The sequence below is a fragment of the Heliangelus exortis genome, chromosome 3 (genome assembly GCF_036169615.1).
Source record: "Heliangelus exortis chromosome 3, bHelExo1.hap1, whole genome shotgun sequence".
NCBI classification, from domain to species: domain Eukaryota; kingdom Metazoa; phylum Chordata; class Aves; order Apodiformes; family Trochilidae; genus Heliangelus; species Heliangelus exortis.
Window position 1 is genome coordinate 69,442,995 of NC_092424.1, and position 24,412 is coordinate 69,467,406.

Sequence of the window (24,412 nt, forward strand, 5' to 3'; positions counted from 1 at the left end):
AGGGGGTAACTAATTATCCTGAAACACACTGTATTATATAGGAAGGAACTATTGAATAGTGGATAATTTTGCATAGTATAAGTATATTGGGAAGGCATTGTGCTGTAGAACGTGAGCCAGGTTTTATGGCTGCTTTTGTTCTAGGCTTTTATTTTTTTAGAAAATGTACTGGACAAAAATATTGTTTAGTGTGTGAATGGGATTTAAAGAATAGGAATCAAGGAATTATAGCATAAAGATGGGTAGCAGACTGAATTCTTTGTTTATTCTTTTTGATAGTTTTTCAGTTTCTTCATTTTTTAAAAAAAATCAAATTGCCAAACCTGTATTTTTAAACTGTAGTTGTATTTTGAGGTTTGAATATTTCAATATATCAGTAAGCTTAGTATTTTAATATTAGAATAACAATTATATCAAAGTTAACAATGTAGTACCTTACTATACACTGCCTTTAATAACATCATGACATACTTAATAAATTTTTTTTAAAATTAATTCCAGTTGAAGGGTTTGGAACTCTTTTTCTTTAAAAATGCAAAGGATAGCAAAAAAAATGGCTTCTTCTGTAAGTCCTGCTACAGAACTCATGTCCCAGTCCTTGTCTGAAAGCCTGTAACTAAATCTGGTGGAAACTGATCTAGTGTTGTAAAATGATTAATTTAAAAGTGCCTTTTCCTTAAGGTGTACTAAAGGATACAGCATAGAGAATGCCATAGTTCCCATAAATTTAAATACTGGAGTTTTGAGGGGACTGCTAATTTATGCTTGGATCTTGCTGCATGTTCAGATGCTTCTAGGAATGTGTACAACACAATATACAAGACTTATAAGACATTTCTTTGCCACACTTTGTTTAATCAGCCTGAAATAAGGTTCAGAGCTTTATGTGGTGATTGTAATTGACTGAAGTTCATCTGCTACATAACTAGTCCCCCAGAAGAGGACAAATTTTTTTTTTACCTTTGTATCCATACATATTAGTGCATTGGTTAGTTAGAAATTGATCATTTGAGCACAGAAGATAATGCTGGACAAATGGGGAAAATGAGGACAATAAAACAAATTGAGAGAAACATATGGTGAAAGAAGAGAACTGACAAGTAAAACTGACCAGTCATTTTTTTCAAATTTTATAAGCCATTGTACACCTAGTGCCATGGTAATGAACAGGAGTGGATGACACATGTTTTGGTGGTTTTAATATCAAAAAAAAAAAAAAAGGAAGACAGTGAATAAAATTATTTTATTCCATTTTCAGCTATTAGCTTCTGGGTAGTATTTTTTAATGTCATAAAACAATTGTTAAAAAAAGGCTATTAAAACAAATACTAGTTCTTGGTAGGAAGAACTGCAACAGGTTTCTTCCAAGAGATTTTATTTGGCTGTCACAAAAAAAAGGAAATTGACTGAGACCAAAGGGAGCTGCATCTTTCTTACTCTGAAGGGTTAATTGTGAATACAGCCCTTTGAGACAAGAGAAAAAGTTGTGAGAACATAATAAAGTGAAGAATACCTTCCTTAATTAAAAATAAATAATAATGTATCCTTTAATTAAATGAAAAAAACCTTATGCTCTGTTGATAAAAATAAATGCTAGTATGATGCTAACCAGCTAATAATACTGGAGGGGATATGACTTGCCTTTTAAAAATACAATTTTTGGTATATTTCTGGTCAATTAAGCAAGTTTTGCAAATACAGTAAAATAAGCTTTTCATGGTTGTTGAAATAGTTTATTTGCAGAAGTTTACATTGTCATTTAATTTAATAGACAAAAAAGATCACCAGTCTTTCTAATCTGCTGTTTTGTATCCAGCTGTGACCAAGATCCTAAGGCATTACTATTTAAATTGCCACAGTCATCTGTCATTCTCTCTATTGCACTGCATGAAACAAGAGGAGATTATTTCATCAAGCAGCCCCATAATAATGTAAATTTTCTGAAGTGTTAATAATACTCTAGAATTAATAATACTTCAGCTGGAGTATTATTATTACACCTGGAGTGATCAGTTCTGGAGCCCCCAACAAAAGAAGGACGTGGGGCTCCTGGAGAGAGTCCAGGGGAAGGCCACGAAGATGGTCAGAGGACTGGAGCATCTCTGCTGTGAAAACAGGATGAGAGAATTGGGGTTGTTCAGGAGAGTTGGAGAGGAAGAGGCTCCAGGGAGACCCTTATGGCAGCTTCCCAGTACCTGAAGGGGCTACAGGAGAGCTGGGGAGGGGCTTTTTGTAAGCCTTGTAGTTATAGGACAAGGGGTAATGGCTTTAAACTGGAAGAGGGTAGATTTAGATTAGGTATTAGGAAGAAATTCTCTGGTGTGAAGGTGGTGAGACACTGGCACAGGTTGCCCAGAGGAGTTGTGGCTGCCCCCTCCCTTTTAAGTGTTCAGGGCCAGGCTGGATGGGGCTTTGAGCAGCCTGGTCTGGTGGGAGGTATCTCTGCCCATGGCAGGGGTGTCAGAATTAGATGATCTTTAAGGTCCAAGGTCCCTTCCAACCCAAACTTTTCTGTGATTCTTTGCATTAATTTCGATTCCTGACTCTTACATATACCCTCTAAATTAAGTGGAATGAGTTCAGCTGTGTTTACTAATTTAATCTTTTCTCGTAAGATTTTTTTATTGGAGTTTTCATGATACTTTCTCCAGTATTATCACTTGTAATCATGTATTTTGTAATTCATGAAAAACTGAAGATATATTCATATGGAACAGATGCAGATAAAGTAACGTAAACAAATGCTGGATAATAAATATACACCTATATATGTTTACTCATAGTATTCTTTCGAAGGGAAGTTGTAAATTTCATGTTTCTTCCATTGAAAAAGTATTCAGTTAAATATACTTTAAAAAAAAAATTTCCAACAGACATCTAGGTAGAGAAATTGTAGTTGGCACAACAGGTTGTTTTTAATGTACTTCCTATCTGAGGATTGGTGTTTGTAAGAACAGGGAAATTATTCAATGTGGTAATTTTTTTGCTGTATGCAACATAATGAAAAGATGTTTGAGACAGATTATTTGCAGTTGGAGCTCATTAATGAGGTAGATGAATTGTAAGAGTGATGAAATTATATAGATAAAGCAAACTGTAGGCTTAAAATGCACATATGAAAGCAAAGTTGTTGGTTTCTGTAGCCCTGCAATTTACTTTCTATTCTATATATGAAATTTCACACTTTATTTTAGTTTGCATGTCTGAATATTTTTGTGAGCCAAGTAAAGTGAATAATATATCTGGTTATATTATCTGAAATACCTTAAGTTTGTAGTAAATGTATATTAAAAGGTTTGTACTTAGTGGATCACAATTTTAAGTAATTTTTCTTGCTTCAGATACAAGTTAAGGAATGTAATCTTTTCAGAGTTTCAAGACATATATTTTAAAGTATTAGGTGAGTTGCCAGCTGAGTAGACTTTATGATTTTTTCCATCTCTATTTTACTGTGGCCTATTACTTAAAAGACAGAGGTTCTAAGAATGGCTTTGCCTTTTGATCTGCTTCTCACTGTGGCTAACAGCAGATGCTCCAAGAATAAGGTGAGCATGTACAGTCCTCCTGCTAATCTCACAGCCTCCAACTCTTTCCAGCATGGAAGCCACTTCAACCAACTGGAATTCCTGTGTATTAATTAAAGCTCATTGTGTTTCTTTTCCATTACTTAGGATTGTTGGCAAACATCTATATCATTATTTTTAAAGTCATTTACAGATATCTTGAATAGCATAGGTCTCAGTAGAGAAGCCTATGAAACTCACCTTTCATGACAGTGAAGACTGATGATTTACTCCTATTCTCTGTTTTGTACCTTTTGAGGAATTACTTATCCATGCCATGTAGTTTCTTTTATTATGCCACCAAGTTTTCCTAAAAAACTTTAATTAAGGACTTTCAAAACTCTCTTGGACATCTGTCTTGATCATGTCTCTATATCCCTGTGCATATAAACCCTTAAGAGATAACACTTTATAAAAGCTGTGTTATCTCTTCTCTAACAAGTCATTCAGGTGTCTGCTAATTGAGTTCATCATAATGATTTGTATTAACATGGCTGGATGTTAGTCTTACAGGCCTGTAGCTCTCAAGGTATTCCATGAAAAAAATTTAAACCTTGCTGCCCTACTTACCATCTTTCAGTGTGTATCTACAAATTGTTACTAAAATTTTACTGGACATTTAATCAGTTTAGTTTTGTAGTTCTTACGGAGACCCTTCAGTTTATTTGCGCCTCCCACTAGGAAGAGTTCTGGCATGAAGTTCTTTCCAGTCCCTTTCACTGAACACCAGTAGAAAGTGTTAAATTAGCTTGTCCATAGCAATCTCATCTTCTCTGAGTGCCTCTTCATACCTTCATTTCCAGCTGCTCTGCAGAATCCCTGGCTGGCTTTCTTACTCCTCATGTCTTTAAAGGAATATTGATTAGTAGTTTGCTAGTGGTTCCTCAGCCAAGGTTTGGGTTTGGCTTTGGCTTTTTTTTTTTTTTTTTTTCTTTTATGCTTATTATGCCAGAATTTATGATCCTTTCTGTTTTCTTGATCTGTGCATTTCTTCTGAAACCCCTTTTATATTCTCTTTTTTATAATAATGCTGTTTTTTCTATTGCAGTTGCCGAAGTCTTAATAAATGGTATATGCTGGCCTTGTACTCACTATGTAGTATCTTTAAGTAGCTTCCCCAGTACCTGTAGGGATTTAAATTTTGTCCTTTCAATGTATTTATTTACAAATATCCACTTTTTATGTATACTTCCAGATTTATTGTGCAGCAAATGAAAAAATTGTTTGTACTATCCTTTCCTGTTGTACCTGTTACAAACCCAGTAATTAGAAATCTGAGAGATGTATACTTTCAAAACCAATGTAAAGGCACAAATAGTACACAAGTTACATATGCACAACACAGTAGAATGTTTTAAAAGCTATCACACTGTATTTCAAAAACATGGCTATACATTTTGCTAGGCAGTCTGGTGGGGTTTTTGTCAGTGGGATTGGCAGACTCAAGTTGAGTCCAGGGTGCATGAGAAGCACTGTATGGAGTACTCCATCTGTAGAAGAGAAACCTGTTACTGACCTTTTTCTTGTGATACCTGTATCTTCTGCTTCCTTATGCTAAATGTTTGAACAAAGGAGATTCTTATTTTGTTTTATTGCAGTGTGAACTAGTCAGTTACTAGAATTCTAATCATTCAAAGCAGAATTTATTTAAGCAGAATTTATTTTAGTCTGTATATTTGAATAGGCTGGTTCTAATTATGTGTAAATGTCTGATCTTCTGTATTTGAAAGGTCCTCTGAATAGTAGGATTTGAAACTGTACTTCAGTTTGAGAAATACTGAGATAAGTTTCACTTGGAAGTATTAGCTATTGCTCATACAGGAGCAGCTTCAAATGATGGAAATCGTCCTTTTACTCACAGCCAAGAAACTAAACAGTCTTGTTCCTTGCATATTAAAATTTTATACTAGCTGAATATCTGTCCTGTATTTTATTGAATGGTTTAATTTTTATTAAAAAAATTAAAATTTAATATTTAACTTTTATTTACTTCCCTGAAGCATTTTAACGAGCTCAGTGAGTACAGATTGTTACAAGTGATACTTGTGCATCATAGATTTATTTAAAGAAAAGAGCTTGCAATCTTTTTCCAGGCAAATTCATTTGGCTCCTGCAATATTCTTGAATAGATTTTTTTTCTATATTTCAGGTAAATATGCTGAAGATATATTTGGTGAACTTTTCAATGAAGCACACAGTTTCTCATTTAGAGTCAACTCCTTACAGGAACGTGTAGATCGTTTATCTGTTAGTGTTACACAACTTGATCCAAAGGAAGAAGAATGTAAGTTAATTCCTGCATTGAAAAATAATTCTTTTGTCACCCAGATAACACTGATATGTGAAATTGAAAGGATATTATTTTTAATTGTATTTATAAGAACATGGAGTAAAGTATAATGAGAAAGAAGTCAGTTTCTGTTTCTACTACAGGTTTCTTTTATAGCCTTGAGCAGCTGAGATCAACATATTCATGGTTACTGAACTGTACTGTTACCAATGAATTTACATAAAAACTGCTGTATGTATCATGAAGTCATCAGTATTATTATGTATTAGTGCTAATAATATTAATAATATGCAATATTATGTGAATGCTTGGAGATAGTCTTTACTCTTTTTTTTTTTACCTTTCTACTAGTTCCTGTGTGATGAAACCATTTGTCCAAGTAGAGGTTTTGGATTTAACTTATTACCATCTTACTATCTGTATGAAGTTATAGTTGCATAGCTCCATTAATTAACACTATATATCTCCTTGGATTCTTCCTAAGTAGCTTTAAGTACTAAAAATATTGGTTAGCCCTGAGAAAAATCTCAGTAGGATATGGCTTATGCCTGTAAAATGGAATTTGTATGGGATTTAAATGATTCATGGGCTTTTTGATGACTCCAGGAACATTGACCACCTAATAGGTAAATGCTATGAACCTTGTCTGTCTTTCTGGAAATCTTTTGGCTACATCTAGGATTATGAAAGGTCTTGTAACCCCTGACAATTTTGGGGTGTTCCAGACTATATGGCTAAGACATAGAAAGTAGAGCAACACCCTATCATGGAAAATAACTTCATATTGTTGTGGCTCCAATTTTAAAGTAGCTGTTCCAGTTCTGAGTGTCTGGATGTAATAGTTGTGTGTTATTCAGGAAAAATGCCAGACCAAGAGCATGGTCTCCAGGCTATGAAATTTTATTAATAGCAAAAATAAGCTAAGGAAATCTTGATTCTTTGTTTTTCATTATATTACTTCTAGAGCAGGTTTGTTCACAGCTTGTAGCAGATTTTCCGTGGAATTGTGACTTGTCTAGGAAAGTTTTTATATTAATGGGATTTTCCAAGTCCCTTGATGACTAAGCTTAAATCATACACATACACTTCTGTTTCCAATAAAATAACATGTTTACTATGATTGGGTAGAGACAGTACAGTGTACAGTAGAAAATTGTCTGCAATTGTAATCTTGTAAGAACTGTAATACTGCAGAGTGTTAATGTCATTTCTGCATTTACCTGTGGCAACGTAGTATTTCCTTCTAATCAGGGGGGATGTATATTTATATGGCATATCTAGTATGGCAACCATTCACATTTCAGGAACATGAAGAGACTTCTTTTAGCTCATTGAGTTAAAGTATCTAAGGATGTTACAGGATAGCAAGGTAGAAAACTGCTTTCCTGTGTAAGCAGCTTTTTACAAGTTTGGGCATAGGTTTCAGTACTAGATGTCCATCACTATTTGATGTTAGAGAATCTTTAGGAATATTTTTAAATAGGATGTAGTCCCAAATACACCAGATCAATGACTTTTCACATTACTATGTATACTGAAGCTTTTGCTGAACTGCATAGCTGAAGAAAGGGACAAGACACTGCAGTTAAAGAAAAGAGGGCTGGAAAAAGGTCTGCTTGATCATCTACTTAACCAAGTCCTGTGTGGTTAGGTGTGACTTGAATCTGATACCCTGGGTTTGTCTGTAACACCATAGAATAGAAGGACTTCTAATACTTTAGAGGAACACCTGTAGTCCTCAGTATCAGGAACTATTAAATGGCTATTTTTATTAAACTAAGAATTTCCATTCCTTGAGCCATACCCAGTGTTCTTTATTCACAAACATCAGCCCAGAATGAGTCACCAGATGAGGACAAAGAGTATGAGAGGAAATTCGATATTATATTTCCTTGAAAATAAGAGATCAGGAAAGTGTTTCTCCTTCAGTCTCCTATTTTGGGCTTGAAATGTAGAAATTCATCACAAATAAGTTTTGGTTTAGTCCTGGTCTGGGCTAAAATAGGTGGAGAATGTTAAGACACGGAGGTTTGGGAAAACATTTGGATTTACCTTTCTTGCCTATCTTAACCTTTTATGCAAGAATTAAGCAAATTTAAAGTACTTCTGTTCAGCTAGCAGCATGTGTAAAATGGGCTATAGTTGTAAAATGAGTCTCATTTGCTAGTTCTTTGCCAGCAGGCAGCAATAGAAGATTTAATGTGTTCCTTTGGGTCCATGCTATTACACAAGAGGAAGAAATTAAGATTCATTTAAAGCTAAGTGGCTTGAACAAAAAAAGCCTAAGTCAGATTCAATGAGCAAAATGTAGATAGTCGACAAGATGTTTTTGGTAGACCCAAAGAAATAAAAAGCTCTATTTTTTTTTCTGTGTGTTTTTGCATTTTGAATTATTACAATGTCTCTGTGAATGAATAAAACCAAATGAAATCAAGGTTAGGACTGGATCTTGAAGGAGCTAACTCCTTTAGCTTTTTTTAAATTTTGATATACAGTAAACCTCTGATGTACAGTGTAATTAAATATTAGAAAATAGTTGTGTATCACTCAGTAATAAATGGTATCATGGCAGGAGGAGAATTTGTAAACTAAGAGGTTATCTGCATATTTTTGTATTAATTTAGTAGTTCTTTAATGTGAACTGCCTAATTCAATTAAAATCTCAAGTTGGAGAGGATTTTAGTCTCAAAGGCAGCATAACAAATTCTTGATTTCTACAGCATATCTGTTAGACCTGTGGCAAGCATCTTAAAAAGCTTAAAGGCAGAAATGCTATGGGTAACATCCTGGCATACTTCTGGAAGGAAATCAAACAATGTTGTGGATTGCACTTCAGTAGGTCTCTGGCTTTGTATGAGGGTGCTTTCAATTTTTTTTCCTAAGCATTCTGGAAATACTGCCCTGTCATAAAAAAGAAGTAATTCAGAAGTTTGCTGGATTAATGTTAAAGAGAGATTTGAGGTATTGCTGTAGGCAATCTGGCGGGGAAAAACCTAAAAAGCTGGACAGCTGATAGTGGTCTGTGTACTTCTGAAAATGGGAGATTTGGTCAACTTCCAAATCAAAATACTCAGCCCATTGTGAGACCTAAAAGAAAAGGTGATAAATCCCATTGTAAGGGGCAGCTCACTTATGGTCTCCAACCTCTGGAGGGGAATAGCTCCTGAGTTGAGTGACCTGAGTGTAACTCACAATCTAAGTTAAGAACAGGGAGCAGATGAAAATTAGGTTATGATCTCCGTGTCAATATGGAGAATAACACTATTGTCAATTCATTCGAAAGCATTTTTACCCCCAAAAGTAAAAGAAAAAAAAAAGACTGTTAAATTAAATTGTATAGAAGGTCACCTTTCATGGGATATGTCCATTTAATGGATGTTGTATATGAGTGCATCTCCCTCTCAAAGATCTAGGCAGATGGGCTGAGTTTCAACTGCTCTCCATGCTCTTACTTCCAATTTTCTTAGTCTTCAATTCCATTTATTAGTCATTTAGTAAGTAAATAAGTTTTAAGTCAGCGTGTCCAAGGCTTAATAGTTTGGTGGTAAAGCCATAATATTGCATAATTTGTGTTTTGTACATATAAAGTGATATCTGGACAAAATGTCATTTGCTAAATAAAGTGTCAGTTTTGTTGAGACCCACCAGCAAATTCACTGTTGAATCAGCTTTGTGATTTAAGTCTTCCCTAATGGGCTGCTCCCTGGTGCTAAATGCTGCATTTTAAGCAGCTTCTGAGTCCTAATCTGATCACTGTAACAATTACATCTTCTCTTTGTTTACCTGTAGTAGTTAGGTAAGCTACATACACTGGGTTTTCTTAAATCAGTAGTTCAGAAAATTTTAAGATTTTGTGTTGGAGGCAAGCCCGAAGGAGAGTAATTTTGTGTTCTGGAAAAGCCATCTGTCTGCTTAGCAATTATTAAACCTGCAGTGGCCTGTCTGAACTGTTCTGATGGCAGACAAACCCAGTATGTGTGTGATTCTAGGCATTGTTGAAGGGGATAATGATTAAAAAGATAAAGCAGGAATCACACTTCAAGACTGCAGCATCTTTAGAACTGATTTTTGACAGAAATATTTATCTGAAGAGAATTTTCACACAAAACCAATTAACTACCTTTAATTGCAATCTTATGACTTCAGTTGTTCATTTGATATTGTCATTCTTTCTTCCCTGTGATTTTCAGATCACTAGGTAAGATTTTGAATAGAGAAAGGGAATTGTGGGCAACTGAGTCCATTAATTTGTATATTATTTCCCATAGCTATTCAGTTCTCCAAGGAGTTATAGCTATGGCATTCATGAGTTCATGGTCTTAACAGTTTTCAGGATAATATTATGCAGAAAGTTGTGAGCAAGCTTTTAAAGGGAATATGTATTATTTATATTCTTTTAATTTAATAATTAATTTAATTATTTTATTGTATTAATTTATTTTATTTATTTATCACCTTTAGGAGAATAGTATGTTTTTTTGCCTAGAAACCTCTTCATGAATTGTATATTGCAATGAGTTTAAAAGAACAGAAAAATCTAGTCACAGGTTTCTGTTTTGTTTTTTTTCTCTTATTCTTCTGTTGAGGTAAAAGAAAGTATAATATCTAATATTATATCTTTGAATTGTAAAAGTAGCTACTTTCTGCCAGTACACTAATGTGCCTCATACCTGGCTTTACTTCAAATGGAGGATTGAAGTTTAAAGAGAGGCTTAACATGAGGTAAAATGTAATTATGTTCATCTATTACTGATGTGTTCTTTTATTTAATTTGTAGTTCAGCCCCAAAGAAACCCAGTTATCATATTAGAGATTATCTTATTAGAGTGCAATTTAAGGATGTTTTTTCCCCAGTTCGCTGCTCATTATGAAAAAAACATACTGACATCTCTTTTGCAAAACCAAAGGTAGAGAAGGTTTGTACTTTAGCTTTCTGACAGAGATAAATTTTAATTATGTGGAAAATAATGTGGTGTACAGAAAATTAGACTGGCTGATATAATTGATCTTTCTGTAAAACCTGAACAGCAAACACAGTAAGAAAAACCTGGCATTTTTTCAGATTGTTGAATTAATGTTTAACTTAAATTGTGAACCTCTCTAAACTTAAGGGGATTATTTAAGACCCTGGATTTTTTGGTCACTGCAGTAAGCACAAGTAGTATAGAAGATGGACTTTCAGAAGGATGTGTCCATATGAAGGTCAGCATCTTTGGCTGTAGGAAGGTTCTGGTACTAGTTAGGAATTAGGCAACTGGGAGCTTATCAGCATCAAGTCAAATCCCTGCAGCATTTCCAATGGCTCCTTCAGTGCCTCATCTCTTCTGACACCTGAATTCACATGTCCTGTTTCTTTGACCTGTCCTTTTGCTGTGCCAGTTTGTCAATCAGCCAAAGCTAAGTGGCCGTATGGCCAGCCAGTTTTTCATGTATTCTCCCTCCTGTAGTGGCAAATCAAGCAGGGCTTTTGTTTCTTAAGCCAGCTGGCAAGTTAAACAAATGGTTTTGGAAGCCAAGCTGTGCACAACCCCAGATAACTCTGTGCTTGCTACATGGGATTTACTTGTCTGTAGGTGAGTTATATCAATGTCATGATTCTCAGTATTTTGCGTGCCATATCTTTTCATATCCTTAATAATGTCCTGATCTAGTCAGTTATTTTGAGTAATGGTGAAATTTGTGGGGAATGCTGGTTAGTGGATGTGCCATGGTTTGACCCAGCTGGCAAATAAACCCCACACAGCTGCTCACTCATCCCCTCCTAGTGGGATGGGGGAGAGAATAGGAAGGGTGAATCTGAGAAAACTGGTGGCTTGAGATAAATACAGTTGAATCATAGAATCATAGAATCCTAGGGGTTGGAAGGGACCTCGAAAGATCATCTAGTCCAACCCCCCCTGCCAGAGCAGGGCCCCCTAGAGTACATCGCCTAGGAACGTGTCCAGGCGGGTTTTGAATGTCTCCAGTGAAGGAGACTCCACAACCCCCCTGGGCAGCCTGTTCCAGGGCTCCGTCACCCTTACAGTAAAAAAATTTTTTCTGATATTCAACTTGAACCTCCTATGCTCCAATTTACACCCATTACCCCTTGTCCTATCACTGGTCACCACTGAAAAAAGCCTAACTCCATCTCCCTGACACTCACCCCTTACATATTTGAAAACATTGATGAGGTCACCCCTCAGTCTCCTTTTCTCCAAACTAAAGAGACCCAGCTCCCTCAGCCTTTCCTCATAAGGGAGATGTTCCACTCCCTTAATCATCTTAGTAGCTCTGCGCTGGACTCTTTCAAGCACTTCCCTGTCCTTCTTGAACTGAGGGGCCCAGAACTGGACACAGAACTGGCTTAAGAAACAAAAGCCCTGCTTGATTTGCCACTACAGGAGGGAGAATACATGAAAAACTGGCTGGCCATACGGCCACTTAGCTTTGGCTGATTGACAAACTGGCACAGCAAAAGGACAGGTCAAAGAAACAGGACATGTGAATTCAGGTGTCAGAAGAGATGAGGCACTGAAGGAGCCATTGGAAATGCTGCAGGGATTTGACTTGATGCTGAATAGATACAGCCAAAGCTGTATGTGCAAGTAAAGAAAACCAAGGAATTAATTCACTGCTTCCCGTCAGCAGGCAGGTGTTCAGCCATCCCCAGGAACAGCTGGGCTCCATCCTGAGTAAGAGTTACTTGGGAAGACAAACACTATCCCGTCCTTCCCTTCTTCCTTCCTCCCTGCAGCTTTTTATGCTGAGCATGACATCAGATGGTATGGAGTATCCTCCTGGTCAGTCGGGGTCAGCTGTGTCTCCTTCTAACACAGCTTGTCCCCTTCTCCCCTTGTGCAACCCCCACCTGGTGGGGTGGGGTGAGGAGCAGAGAAGTCCTTGACCTGGGTATAATCACTGCTCAGCAGTAACCAAAACATCCTTGCCTTATCAGCACTGTTTGCAGCACAAAGCCAAAACGCGGCCCCATTCCAGCTACTATGAAGAAAATTAACTGTATCCTAGCCAAAACCAGCACAGGATATCAGTGCAGGAGATGGTGTTAGGTCTTCGAAATTCCAGTGTGTGTTTTGTGTGAAGAGCTTTGCTGCATTGTTTAGTTTTAGAGGGAAAGCAATTACACTTATTATTGGGAATTAATTGATTATCCTCAGGTGTGTTATATGTCCCTTTTACACATTTACAAAAAGTGGAGATTTAAACAAGAAAAATGAGATTATGAATTAGACCAGCTATGTTTGCTCACCTGAAATTATAAGGAATGATAATAGAGAGTTTATAGAATGATGTACATCTCAATAATATGATGTCCCATAGATGGAGCATTTTTTGATATTGAACCAAAGAACTTTATTTATTTATTGGAATAAGTGAACTTACTTCATTGCTTTCAGTTTATACACAGCTTCAAAGAGAAGTATACTAACTTTTCTTTTTGTTGGCCAAGTCTTCAATGAGTGACTGTGAGTTTAAAGACTTAGAGTATTGCCAAAAATCTCTAAACAAGTACATTTGGTGAGATTTGTAAACCAACACCCCAAAGGAACAACAGCTGAAGTTCAGAAGAACCTAAGACCAGGTTTCTAGTTGAGGTAAACCCCAGTTCTTTTAATTGTAAACTTTTGCCAGCAAATAACAACCTGTACTTCATGTCAGGTACAAAACATATATGTTTATTTATGAGCACAAAAATTCCTGCACAAATTGAGACTCTAAGCTGACATTCATATGTTACAATACTTTCACACACTAAAAAGGCTTCTGAGCAGCTAATTAAAGGTAATAAAAAGAATAAAAGACATTGTAAAGTACCAGAACCTAAGGGTAAAAAAAGAGGAAACTCATCCAGGAACACACAGCCTTGCCAGCTTAATAAACTTCAAAAGTCTACCTGGAAATCAAATAAATCCTATCTCTAGCTTCACAAAGGATGCTGTCTATAATACCAAGATACAATATTCTAGGAATGGCAAGCCCTGTAGGAAAAATCCTGCCTTGTGCCTTTTGTGATCATACAATAAAAATCCAGCTCTGTGTGTGCGTGTGTAGATACCTACATACACTTGTCTGTGTTACAGGAACCAGAATAAAATGTGGATTTCAGCTTAGATATATGCATTCTTTTAAAAAATGGTTGATGAAGGCCCTAGTGATGGGGGGCTCCTCTTATCTTGAGAAAAGGGGCACTACTATCAACCTGTTTGTATAAAATAGATGAAATGCATGAGGTGAAAAGACTCTCTGCTAGTATGTCTTAAGACTGTCTGTTTTCAGTATAGTTTGTGATTAAAAAAAAAAAAAATTAAAAAATTAACAAGTGCAAACCAGTGAAAAGTGCTGCTGCTTTATTTAGTCAAAGTTTGTGACTGGCTGCAAAGTTAGTCTTCAGATATACCTGGACTTCACAGATGTAGTAACTGAAGATCAGGGAGGGAGAGAAATATGAGACTGAAAAGGTACACTGTTTCCAGAATTAAAAGTGCAAATTTCATTAGTTGGGGTTACTTTTCCATTAATCTTTTTCTAAATTTTAATGATTGTGAAATAGAAGCAGATATATGGGCTTTAAGAGCAGCAAGTCAATGTATTTCAAATCACTGTGTGATCTGTTGTGTTCACCTAGTATTATTTTCCTTTTAGTCTTACACAAAAATAATTGATCATGCCTAACTACTCTGCTTAAAAATTTGAGGTGTTTCACCTGAATTAAACTGAGAAGTCTCATCTTGATCAGACAGTCTGATTAACAACCTAGTGAGTTAATTGACTTGTTTCATGTGTTGGTACGTAGTATCAGCTCCCATTAAAATTCTCTGCTCTCAGTAGCAAAACTTATTTGCTGGCATGTTATCCTAGTGGGCCTTTGCTGGAACTGCTATCTGTCTATGTGCAAGGAATGCAGAGTTTGGCTTGCTGATAGTGGAAAGGTAAAACCTACATCTCAAGACAGAGAGTAATTTTTTTAGTACTGAAAGGTTTGTGAAATGGAGTTGGTAAACGTTACTAGATGCTTCTGAACTACAGAATGGTGTTGTACAATGATGGTAAGCAATTTGTTGAACACCTTTGGAGAGGCAGAGTTGTTATATCTAGTTGGATGATCAAAAATTTTCATTCAAGTTAAATAGAGGGTGATGTGCTCGAACATCATAAACATATTTTTCACAAAATAATCTGACAATATTTCGCCGTGACAGCAGCATAGATGAATTTATATTTGCTGTAAAAGGTGTAAGATACTAGTAATATTCCTTAATATTTATATTCTAACCAACCTTAATTCCAGATTAATCCACATAAACTACCTTTGGTGTGTTTTTTTAAATGTCACTGTCCCCTTGCAGTGTCACTGCAGGACATTACAATGAGGAAAGCTTTCCGGAGTTCCACAATTCAAGATCAACAATTGTTTGACCGCAAAACTCTGCCTATTCCTTTGCAAGAAACTTATGACATTTGTGAACAGCCTCCTCCACTTAACATTCTCACCCCTTACAGGTTAGTAAAATAAAATTATTCAAAACCAGTTTCTACCTTATTTTATCTAATGGAGATGCTGTATTCAGGCACCGTGCTCGTATTGAGTAGCACTCAAATATTTAAGGAGCCAAGTAGAAAACTGTGAAGCTGCTGGAGGAATGCAGGCAGCAAAAGACAGTATAAGTGTTAAAACTTTACTCCTCTTTACTGAATTTTACCCCAGCGTAACAATGGGAAGAAAAAGCCTTTTTTATAATCTGTATATATTAAGCTGTTTACTAAACTGCTCTTGGATGCAAAGCAAAGAAAACAAGCAAGCAGTTAAGTATGTAGAAAGGTCTTTAATGGAAATGAATGTTTGCTGTCCCAAAATCAATTTGAATGAGTAGTGGAACACAAGCAGCCACACAAATTTGCTCATTATTCTAAGAGCAAGATTTGAGTCATTGGAATGGGAGTTCTCTGATTTATGATACTCTTTTTTTTATCGATAGCTTGCATTAAAGTTACTTTTCTAAAATCAGGACCTTGAATGCAAGGAAAGGTAGTGAAGAATGGTGGCACAGGAGATCAATGTTAAGCTTTTTAATGTTCTTCAGTAACATATTGCAGAATCTGAGATACCAGGTATTCCTTAATATGCCTTAATGTTTGCATTCATGTGTTGTCAAATAAAGACCATGCCTTTTTCGTGTCATTGTGTTTCAGGGATGATGGAAAAGAGGGTTTGAAGTTTTATACCAATCCTTCATACTTCTTTGATCTGTGGAAGGAAAAAATGTTGCAGGACACCGAGGACAAAAGAAAAGAGAAAAGAAAGCAGAAGGTATATATGTTAGCTTTATATAGCTTCTGGTTGTTTTTTTTCCTGGAAAAGGTTTACTTGCAGATAGGGAACTTTTTTGTTACATAACTGGGAACAATCCAAACTTTACAGAGTCATCTTCATTCAACTAAAACTGCTTGTATTAATTCACTTTCATTGACTTATACAAATACGTATTTATTAATAATAGTAAAATAATACAGAAGGGCCTAGAGCTTTCACACTGTCCTAATATAACTAGCAACGTGTTTGCTTAAACTTGTCTTCTAGTAAAGGCTCAAAAAGCAGAAAAAAGTTCAAATACAGCAAGAATAAAGAATTTTGCCAGAACACTTTTTTTATAATACAGAATTCTGATGTACAAGTGAAAAAGCTTAAGTGGCATTCTAATAGTTATGCTTTCTTTTGACTTGAAATAATTTAGTAGGAATAGAGCATTTTGTTTGCATTTTCTTAAAATTTAGCAAAGGTAGTGCTACTTGTTGTTTCAACATTATTCTGTATATATTATACTCAGGGACAGTAAATATAAGTGTCAGATTCGTAATTTTATTTCCGACTTAGAATAAAAAAACTACTAAAAGTGTTGTTTTTCTCAGTACTATTTGGCTTATTATCCACTACACTGAAGTTTCTTCCTCCTACAGCTCTTTCTGGCTTACGTATCTTATTTAGACCGAAAGTAAATTTTTCTCCCACTTGAGTTGTGATTATTTTTCATGATTTTGTGGCTGATGTTTAAATGCAACTAACTAAAAACCACTTAGTTGTCAGTTTTGTTTGCACAACTCTCTTACAGCAGAAAAATCTAGATCGGCCTCATGAACCAGAAAAAGTGCCAAGGGCACCTCATGACAGACGGAGGGAGTGGCAGAAGTTAGCCCAAGGTCCAGAGCTCGCAGAGGATGATGCAAACCTCTTACATAAGCACATTGAAGTTGCTAATGGCCCAGCTTCACATTTTGAATCAAGGTTTCTTTTTATTTTTTCTATTTTCTTTACTAAGTACAGATATTCATACTACGCAGTGAACACGCTTGAGAAATGGTAAATTATGAGGTGCCTCTGCTGTTCTTGAAATGCTCTGGAAATTATTGATTTAGCTTAATCAAAACTCAGTTGTGAGATACTTAGTGTGTCCTCAAAGGAAAAGTTGAAATTCATTTTGTATCCTTGTGGATGAGTTGCTGTCTGTGACTTGAAGAAGGGGCAGTGTCACTGCTGCAAGCTTGTGCCCAGGTGTGTCACTACATTCTGGTCTTGACCTACAAATTCCCTATTATTCCAGTCTCTTGGTTTTATTTCAGAAGACACTGCCAAGATTATGTGGTGGGTGTGATGTGAACAAATGTCCACTTGGAACTCAGAGGACATCACTGAGCTTCTCTTTACTCTTGAGCAAATCCATTATTTGATTGACATTTCTGGTTATAGTCTATTACAAAATCTAACCTGTTGGGTTCTCATTTCACAGCATGTATTTGCTGGTGGCTAAAAGGAGCATTTCATGTGCTAAACACCTGCTGTGTTGATGCTTCTGGTGCTTGTGCAAAAACAGCTGAGAAACTTCTGATAGGGAAGAGGACTGACATCTAATATTAGGAGTTTTGGTGGTGTGCTTTGGGGTTTTTTGTTTGTTTGTTTTCTTTTTTTTTTCTCTCATTTAAAAATTTCTCATTTAAAATTGTCCTCAAAAAAAAAGGTAATTTTTTCCCCTACTTTCAGCAGCCAAAAGCACCGTAAGGAGGGAGTATTATGCTTAGCTTTCGAAGGCCTTCAAACAAACTTAATATTGACAGGGAAGAATTACAACAGCTCTAGGGGACAGTGTTTTCTGTCTGAAAAAGGGAAAAAACTGTCTTTAGAAAACTTAACTCTCTGAATTTAGAAAGTAAAAATGGTCTCAGTGCATTTCAGTCAGTGGGATACAATTGAAGATGTGGTGATTAGCATTTTCTGGGAAAAACTTTATAGTACCTTGTCTGTAACCTGCTGTGTCAAGTCATTGGTGGAAACATCTGCTTTCCTGCTGCCCTTCTGTTCTCTTGCACATCAGATTCCACATTAGACACACTTGTTGCAGGATTCCTTTTGTACCCAGGATCCTGGCCTAAATATTAATTATCTTGATACCAGTAATGCAATTAAGAATAATGCTGTAGTGCTTGGGAACAATACCTGTGCAGGGCATGCCATGCAGATACAGAACAGCACCTCTCTTTTGAATAACAGAATAAGACTTCACCCCTGAAGAATGTAATAGGTTAAATACTGTAGTGGGGACAGTACATGGAAGATGTAGACTACTTGTTGGAAAGTATTCTGTCATTAACAAGGAAGGTGAATAATTTTAAGCAGTAGTTACCTCCATTTACTGCTACTACTCAGTAGCAGGTGTTTCCGTTATCTTCCTTGTATCTGTTGTATAGGTACAAAGGATTAGGTCTAAAGTAATGGGCCCTCTCCATCAGAATACAGATCCACTGATAGAAATTCAGCTAAATTGTTCAGTTGTAAATTCTGCTCTTCTAAAACTGATGGATATTCCATGAATGTGGTTGCATATACGTAGGAAGTGAGGAACAGAAACAATTACTGAGTGTATGCCTGTTTCATAATGCACTCTGATAAAGGTGTACTTCTGATTGTATTGCTACATTTACCTAACTCAAAATAATGTGGCTAATAAATACTACGGTCACACACATACTGTAGAAATCATCATACTGTCAGAACCATTAAACCCTTGAGCTGCTTAAAGCAATGGCATGGAAAGTGAGATAAATTATTAAAAAGCCAGGAAGCACAATATGCAGCATTGGTGCAGAGAAGAAACTTGAAATCAGAAATCAAACTGAAATATAGAACGTTAGCTGAGGGGATGAATACTTCTACTGAAGTTTATGTTGGTTCATTTTTCATTATTTTCCTACAGATCTCAAGCATATGTGGATCATATGGATGGATCATATTCACTTTCTGCATTGCCCTATAGCCAGATGTCTGAACTTCTGAACAGAGCTGAGGAGCGAGTGTTGGTCAGACCGCATGAACCACCACCACCTCCACCTCCAATGCATGGAGCAGCAGATATGAAACCCGTGCCTCCTTGTGTTAGGTACAGAATGTTCAAGTCATATGCAGATTTATTGGAAAGTTTTAGTTCTCCACGATCTCCCTAGTAGTGCATTAGTAGTATTTCCATGCAGCCCAGGCAGTACACACATCCTAGGGTCCACAGCCCTGAGTTGTCTGCAGCTGAAGGGCCACATAAGAGTTGGAGGTGAGGGTCAGAGTAGAAACCCTGTAGGGCACCATTGTGGAGAAAGGCCTCACCATACCATTAACAGTGCAACTGTGTCATTTTCTGATTTAAATGCAAAGACAAAAACCTGAGTGGAAAATATTTCTGTGAAAAATGTTGGCATCTCAGGATTTGGCTTAGGAAATCTGGAAAACTGAAATTTGTACTACTGAGCTGTATTTTAGCCTACATGAAAGAAAAAATATATCTCAGTAAGATAGTCAGCTGTAAAAACTATATATTTGTCACATTGGCTGAAGTGCAAGTGCCTTTTTTTTTTCCCTCCCCCAGCTGTTTTTATTTTCTGTTTCTCTACACCCTCCCGGAACTGGATATATATTTAGAGCACTTTATAGAGTGAGGCTCTGGTTGTCACTCCCCTGTTGTTTTATAACAAGAATCTTAATTTATGGTCAGGTACATACAACTTGAAATGGAAAAGAGTTAATTCAGTCATGGTTGTTATATCAGCAACATGTTTGTCTCTTGAAAATAATGTATTTTTATTGTTCAGGAGATTATACATAGAAATGCATAACTCTTTAGATTATTTTCCACAACAGCTGAAAGAAATCCCCAAGTGGTGTTTCAGGAAAGCAGTTTTACTGTTTTCTTTTCTTCAGTTCGCCTGTTCATTGCACTACAATGAGTATCTAGTGAATATATCTCTCTGTAAATAGAACTGGTGACATATGATATTATATGTGACCTTAAATATCCTCATTGTTTGTACTGATTTGTTTTACTTTTAAAGTTCTATGAATTGAAGCAGTTAACTAAACTCTAGTTCCCTTACCTCAGAAAAATAATTTGAATTTGCCCAAATAATTTGAATCCCATTTAGGGCTGGGAGAATTATACTAGTATAAAAAAACCTTTTCTAACAATGCAGATCTGTGTAAGAGCATAAACTTGGTGAACAGCTGAATCTGAGCTGCTCAAAAGCTGGTGCACACTCCATACTGAGAATCAGATTTCCTTTTATATGTGGTATGAATACATTTAAAATCATTATAGTATGTAATGCTGTTTAATGCCCAGTGTTCAGTAGTCATAAGTTGCAGAAATGGATCTATTACTATTTTTTCCACTCGCCAGCTCTTAATAACTTTGTCCTCTTTTCGGGTATTTCAGTTCTACTACTGGCTTGGTAGAAAATCGTCCTCAATCACCAGCAACAGGCAGAACCCCCGTGTTTGTGAGCCCCACTCCTCCTCCACCGCCACCACCACCTCTTCCATCTGCTTTGTCAACTTCATCATTAAGAGCTGCAATGACTTCCACTCCTCCACCCCCAGTCCCACCACCCCCACCCCCTCCCACAGCTGCTCTGCAGGCCCCAGCTGTGCCACCTCCACCAGCTCCTCTCCAGATAGCTCCCGGAGTCCTACACCCAGCTCCACCTCCAATTGCTCCTCCCTTAGCACAACCCTCCCCTCCTGTCACTAGAGCTGCCCAAGTGTGTGAAGCTGTACCAGTTCACCCAGTTCCTCCACAAGCTGAAGTACAGGGACTTCCTCCACCACCTCCGCCTCCACCCCTGCCACCCCCTGGCATTCGACCCTCCTCTCCTGTCACAGTTGCAGCCCTTTCTCACCCGCCTCCTGTTCTGCACCCTCCTCCCACAACCATTGTCCCTGGCCCTCATGCCCCTCTGATGCCCCCATCACCACCATCCCAAGTGGCTCCTGCTCCTGAACCCAAACGCCATCCTTCAACTCTTCCCGTGATCAGCGATGCGAGGAGCGTTCTGCTGGAAGCGATACGGAAAGGTAAGGCCTGGCCACTAAGGGGCAAAAAGGGGGGTCTCAGGATCTTGCTAAATAGACATTGGCTCTGGGAGATGGAATATTTCACATGCCCAAGAAGTTAGTTTAGAGGAATGCATCTGAAGTCTGTTTGCTTTCTATTCTCCCCTGTGTATGCGTTGCCAAATACACAGATTTTTTTCAATTTGTAATTGTACTTATCAGATGTTTTGTTTGGATAGCAGAGCTGGTTCTCTGTGGAGGTTATTTTCTTTAAAAAGTGCACAGGCTTGTAGATGATCTGTGGAGATTATCTCTTCCTTCCTGTTTTCACCCGAAAATGTAGCAGTTTCTGGTAACCTGCAGATTGTGTAGAAGATATAAACATTGTTTTTCACAGCCTGCTGGATGAAAGCAGAACAGATCAATTGGCTTTGGAATTTTGATCAGGTATCAGTGTGTTGTAACATATAAATGTCATTCAGAAATCACTGCTTAAAACCTCAAGCTGTTAAGGATCTAATCTTGACAAGTCTCAGTGCAGTAGCAGAGCAGTCGGGGCATCATTGCAAGGTGCCCAACTGGCAGAGTGCAAGTGAGTGGCAGAGGTGCAGGGCAAAGTTCTGATGACCCACTGAGGAGCTGTATGCACAAGGTGTACCTTTCAGCTTATGTGCCTACAGCCAGAAAAATCACTGCATTGTGAGTGCTGCTGTCTGACTGTGTGGTACTTTGAATAGTTAGTCTTTCTCAAATGCTTTGAGTGCTACATCCTTGTTTTTTCCCCCTGCACCTGCCTGTATGATAGTGTAATATCAGAAGATAGGTTATCATACTAACTGAAAACATTTTATAATACGCACAGAATCCAATAACATCACTGAATCTAAAGAATCATCAACAGCAATTGAGTACAACAGTAGTGCAGGAGCGTTAATAGAGAATATCAGGAGGAAAACCTAATAAAGGAGAGCCTGCTGGTGTAATTCAGGTGATTCCTGGTAACACTTTTGACACAGAGTCTTGCACAGGAAACAAAGGCTCAAGTTACCAGGGCTTGAATTCTACCCAAGGACCTGTGCTTGTGTTGCCCTTCAGTTGACAACAAAGAATATTAAGTAGGGGGTGTCAGTCATATTTAGAGTGTGTGAGCTTGTGGTGTTGTGAGTATAAAATCAAAATATGTAATTTCTGACCTGTTTTTAACTAAATTACTGGATTTAACTTTCTTATACTATCGGTAGGTGTTGTTCATCCTTTGCATTTGATCTTTAAGTACCGCTTGATCCCAAAACAGATCCCTGTACTGTTAGGATACTCAAATAGCTCTAACTTTTAATTAAGACCATGAAGAGAGAGCGTGAAAACTGTTGGGCAATTAAAATAGTAAAATGGCTTAATCACTCTAAGTGGTACAAAAAATGTGTGTGTGTGTTTTTAATGGGAAATCAGAAGCAGGGTATAGTAGAGAGGATGATGATCAGACTGCAGTTGCAGTTCTGACATTGAGAAGTCTGACAGAGAATGTCTATTTGAGGAGGACAATGCCCTCGCTCTTCATCCTTGTTTGCAAAGCATTTTGCTGACCGTGAGCCTTTGCGTGGTGATAAAAGGAGGAGCATAACGTGTTTGGGATTTGATGCTCTTCAGGTATCCAGCTACGCAAAGTTGAAGAGCAGCGCGAACAAGAAGCGAAGCACGAGCGCATTGAGAACGATGTCGCCACGATACTGTCCCGTCGCATCGCTGTGGAATACAGTGACTCAGAAGATGATTCAGAATTTGATGAAGTGGATTGGTTAGAGTAAGATTATTACCTTGCTGTACACTGCAAAATCGAATGCTAATGTCCGTTGTGGTGCTTGTTCTTTGAAAGTTTGATGGTCATTTCTAGTGTTTTTTGTATCCTTTTCTTTTACATAATTAATCCATGTTTTTTCTACTTTTCAGTTTACAAAAAGTTCCTAGTGCATCTTTGAAACTGAATGTTTTACAGTGGCTTTTCTTACACATCTTTTTTTAAAGAACATACTTTGTTCCAATAGACCACTAAGTATTAAGCATGGGCAGCTGTTGGTAGAGTAGCAGTTTCAATTTTTTGGCATATCTGAACTGTGCACTTTGTGAATTTTAAGTTAATGAAGGCAACTGAGATTGACATTCCAAGGGCAGCTGTATGTACTAATGAGCCTTATTCCATTTCTGATAGTGTTTTAAAACACTAAACTTAGCTATCAAGATGATCCCTGCCTCAATTACATCTGTACACTAAAGGTACATATAGTTAGCAGCACTGAACACACTGAAAGGAAAATGAATCTTTGGGGGGTTTTATTATTGTTTTATTGTTGTTTTTAAATAATTATGGCCTTATTTGAATGTTTAGAGATTCCCTTTCCCTTCTTTCCTCCCAGGTACGTATTGTGTGGTACTATTTTTGCCTGCATAATAGAAGTTTAAATTTTTTTTTTCCTTGTGAAATCTTTTTGACTTAAACATGCTGTGTAACTTATGTAACTGTTAAAATAAGAGTTTGATTTAATAAATGGTTCATTTTAAATGTTCCTGGGTGTTGATTTTTTCAATGAAGACTGCTTTTCACTGGTGTTCCTGAGAGTTTCTTGGATTTCAAACGTTTCATCTGTGGTCAGCAAAGTTACAGTAAATATTCTGCACTTGATCTAAGGACCCATATTAAACTAGAAAACATGTATCATCAAGTGATTCCTGTATGCATATCTACCAAAAAAAAAAAAAGCTGAAGTATTACTCTGATCCATTAGGTAAGAAAGAAAAAACAAAACAAAAACCCCACAAAACTGGGAGCTTGTGGCTTATATGATTTAAGTTGTTTTTTTCTATAAAAATAGCATCAGTGTGTCTTGAGAGGAGAAAGGGAAATGCAGCAGTGAAAATCATGGTTAATGAAAGATGATAAGGAATGTGGGTGATATTGCAAATTAATTTTTGAAGTGCTATATAGCAAAGTACTGCATGTTGTGAGGTTATAGGACTTTTGTGTTTCCCTGCTCTGGAATAAGTCCTTTATGTGTGAGCACAGTCAAAAGCCTATTAAGAAGGGAAGCATGAGAGAGTATATGAACACTCTTACATTGCAAACTTATTCCTGGAAGATGGAGTGGAATTGTACAATAGAGGAAAAAGAATGTTGGAAGTCAGAACAAGATTTCTGAAGGT

The 24,412-nt window shown here is 37.0% G+C and overlaps 1 protein-coding gene across 3 annotated transcripts in view; it reads left to right on the forward strand.

Moving 5' to 3' along the window:
• WASF1 (WASP family member 1) overlaps positions 1 to 23,778 on the forward strand; it is a 90,421-nt gene extending 66,643 nt beyond the window's left edge. For 2 of the 3 annotated variants that reach the window (XM_071741182.1, XM_071741183.1), the window contains exons 3-9: positions 5,713 to 5,847; positions 15,201 to 15,354; positions 16,045 to 16,162; positions 16,962 to 17,134; positions 19,098 to 19,280; positions 20,601 to 21,238; positions 22,865 to 23,778. In XM_071741182.1, coding sequence (XP_071597283.1) covers positions 5,713 to 5,847; positions 15,201 to 15,354; positions 16,045 to 16,162; positions 16,962 to 17,134; positions 19,098 to 19,280; positions 20,601 to 21,238; positions 22,865 to 23,022 — 1,559 coding nt within the window. In that variant the 3' untranslated portion in view covers positions 23,023 to 23,778. The remainder of the gene's footprint in view (positions 1 to 5,712; positions 5,848 to 15,200; positions 15,355 to 16,044; positions 16,163 to 16,961; positions 17,135 to 19,097; positions 19,281 to 20,600; positions 21,239 to 22,864) is intronic. The other variant, XM_071741184.1, reaches the window with a different exon arrangement.
• The last annotated feature ends 634 nt before the right edge of the window (positions 23,779 to 24,412 follow it).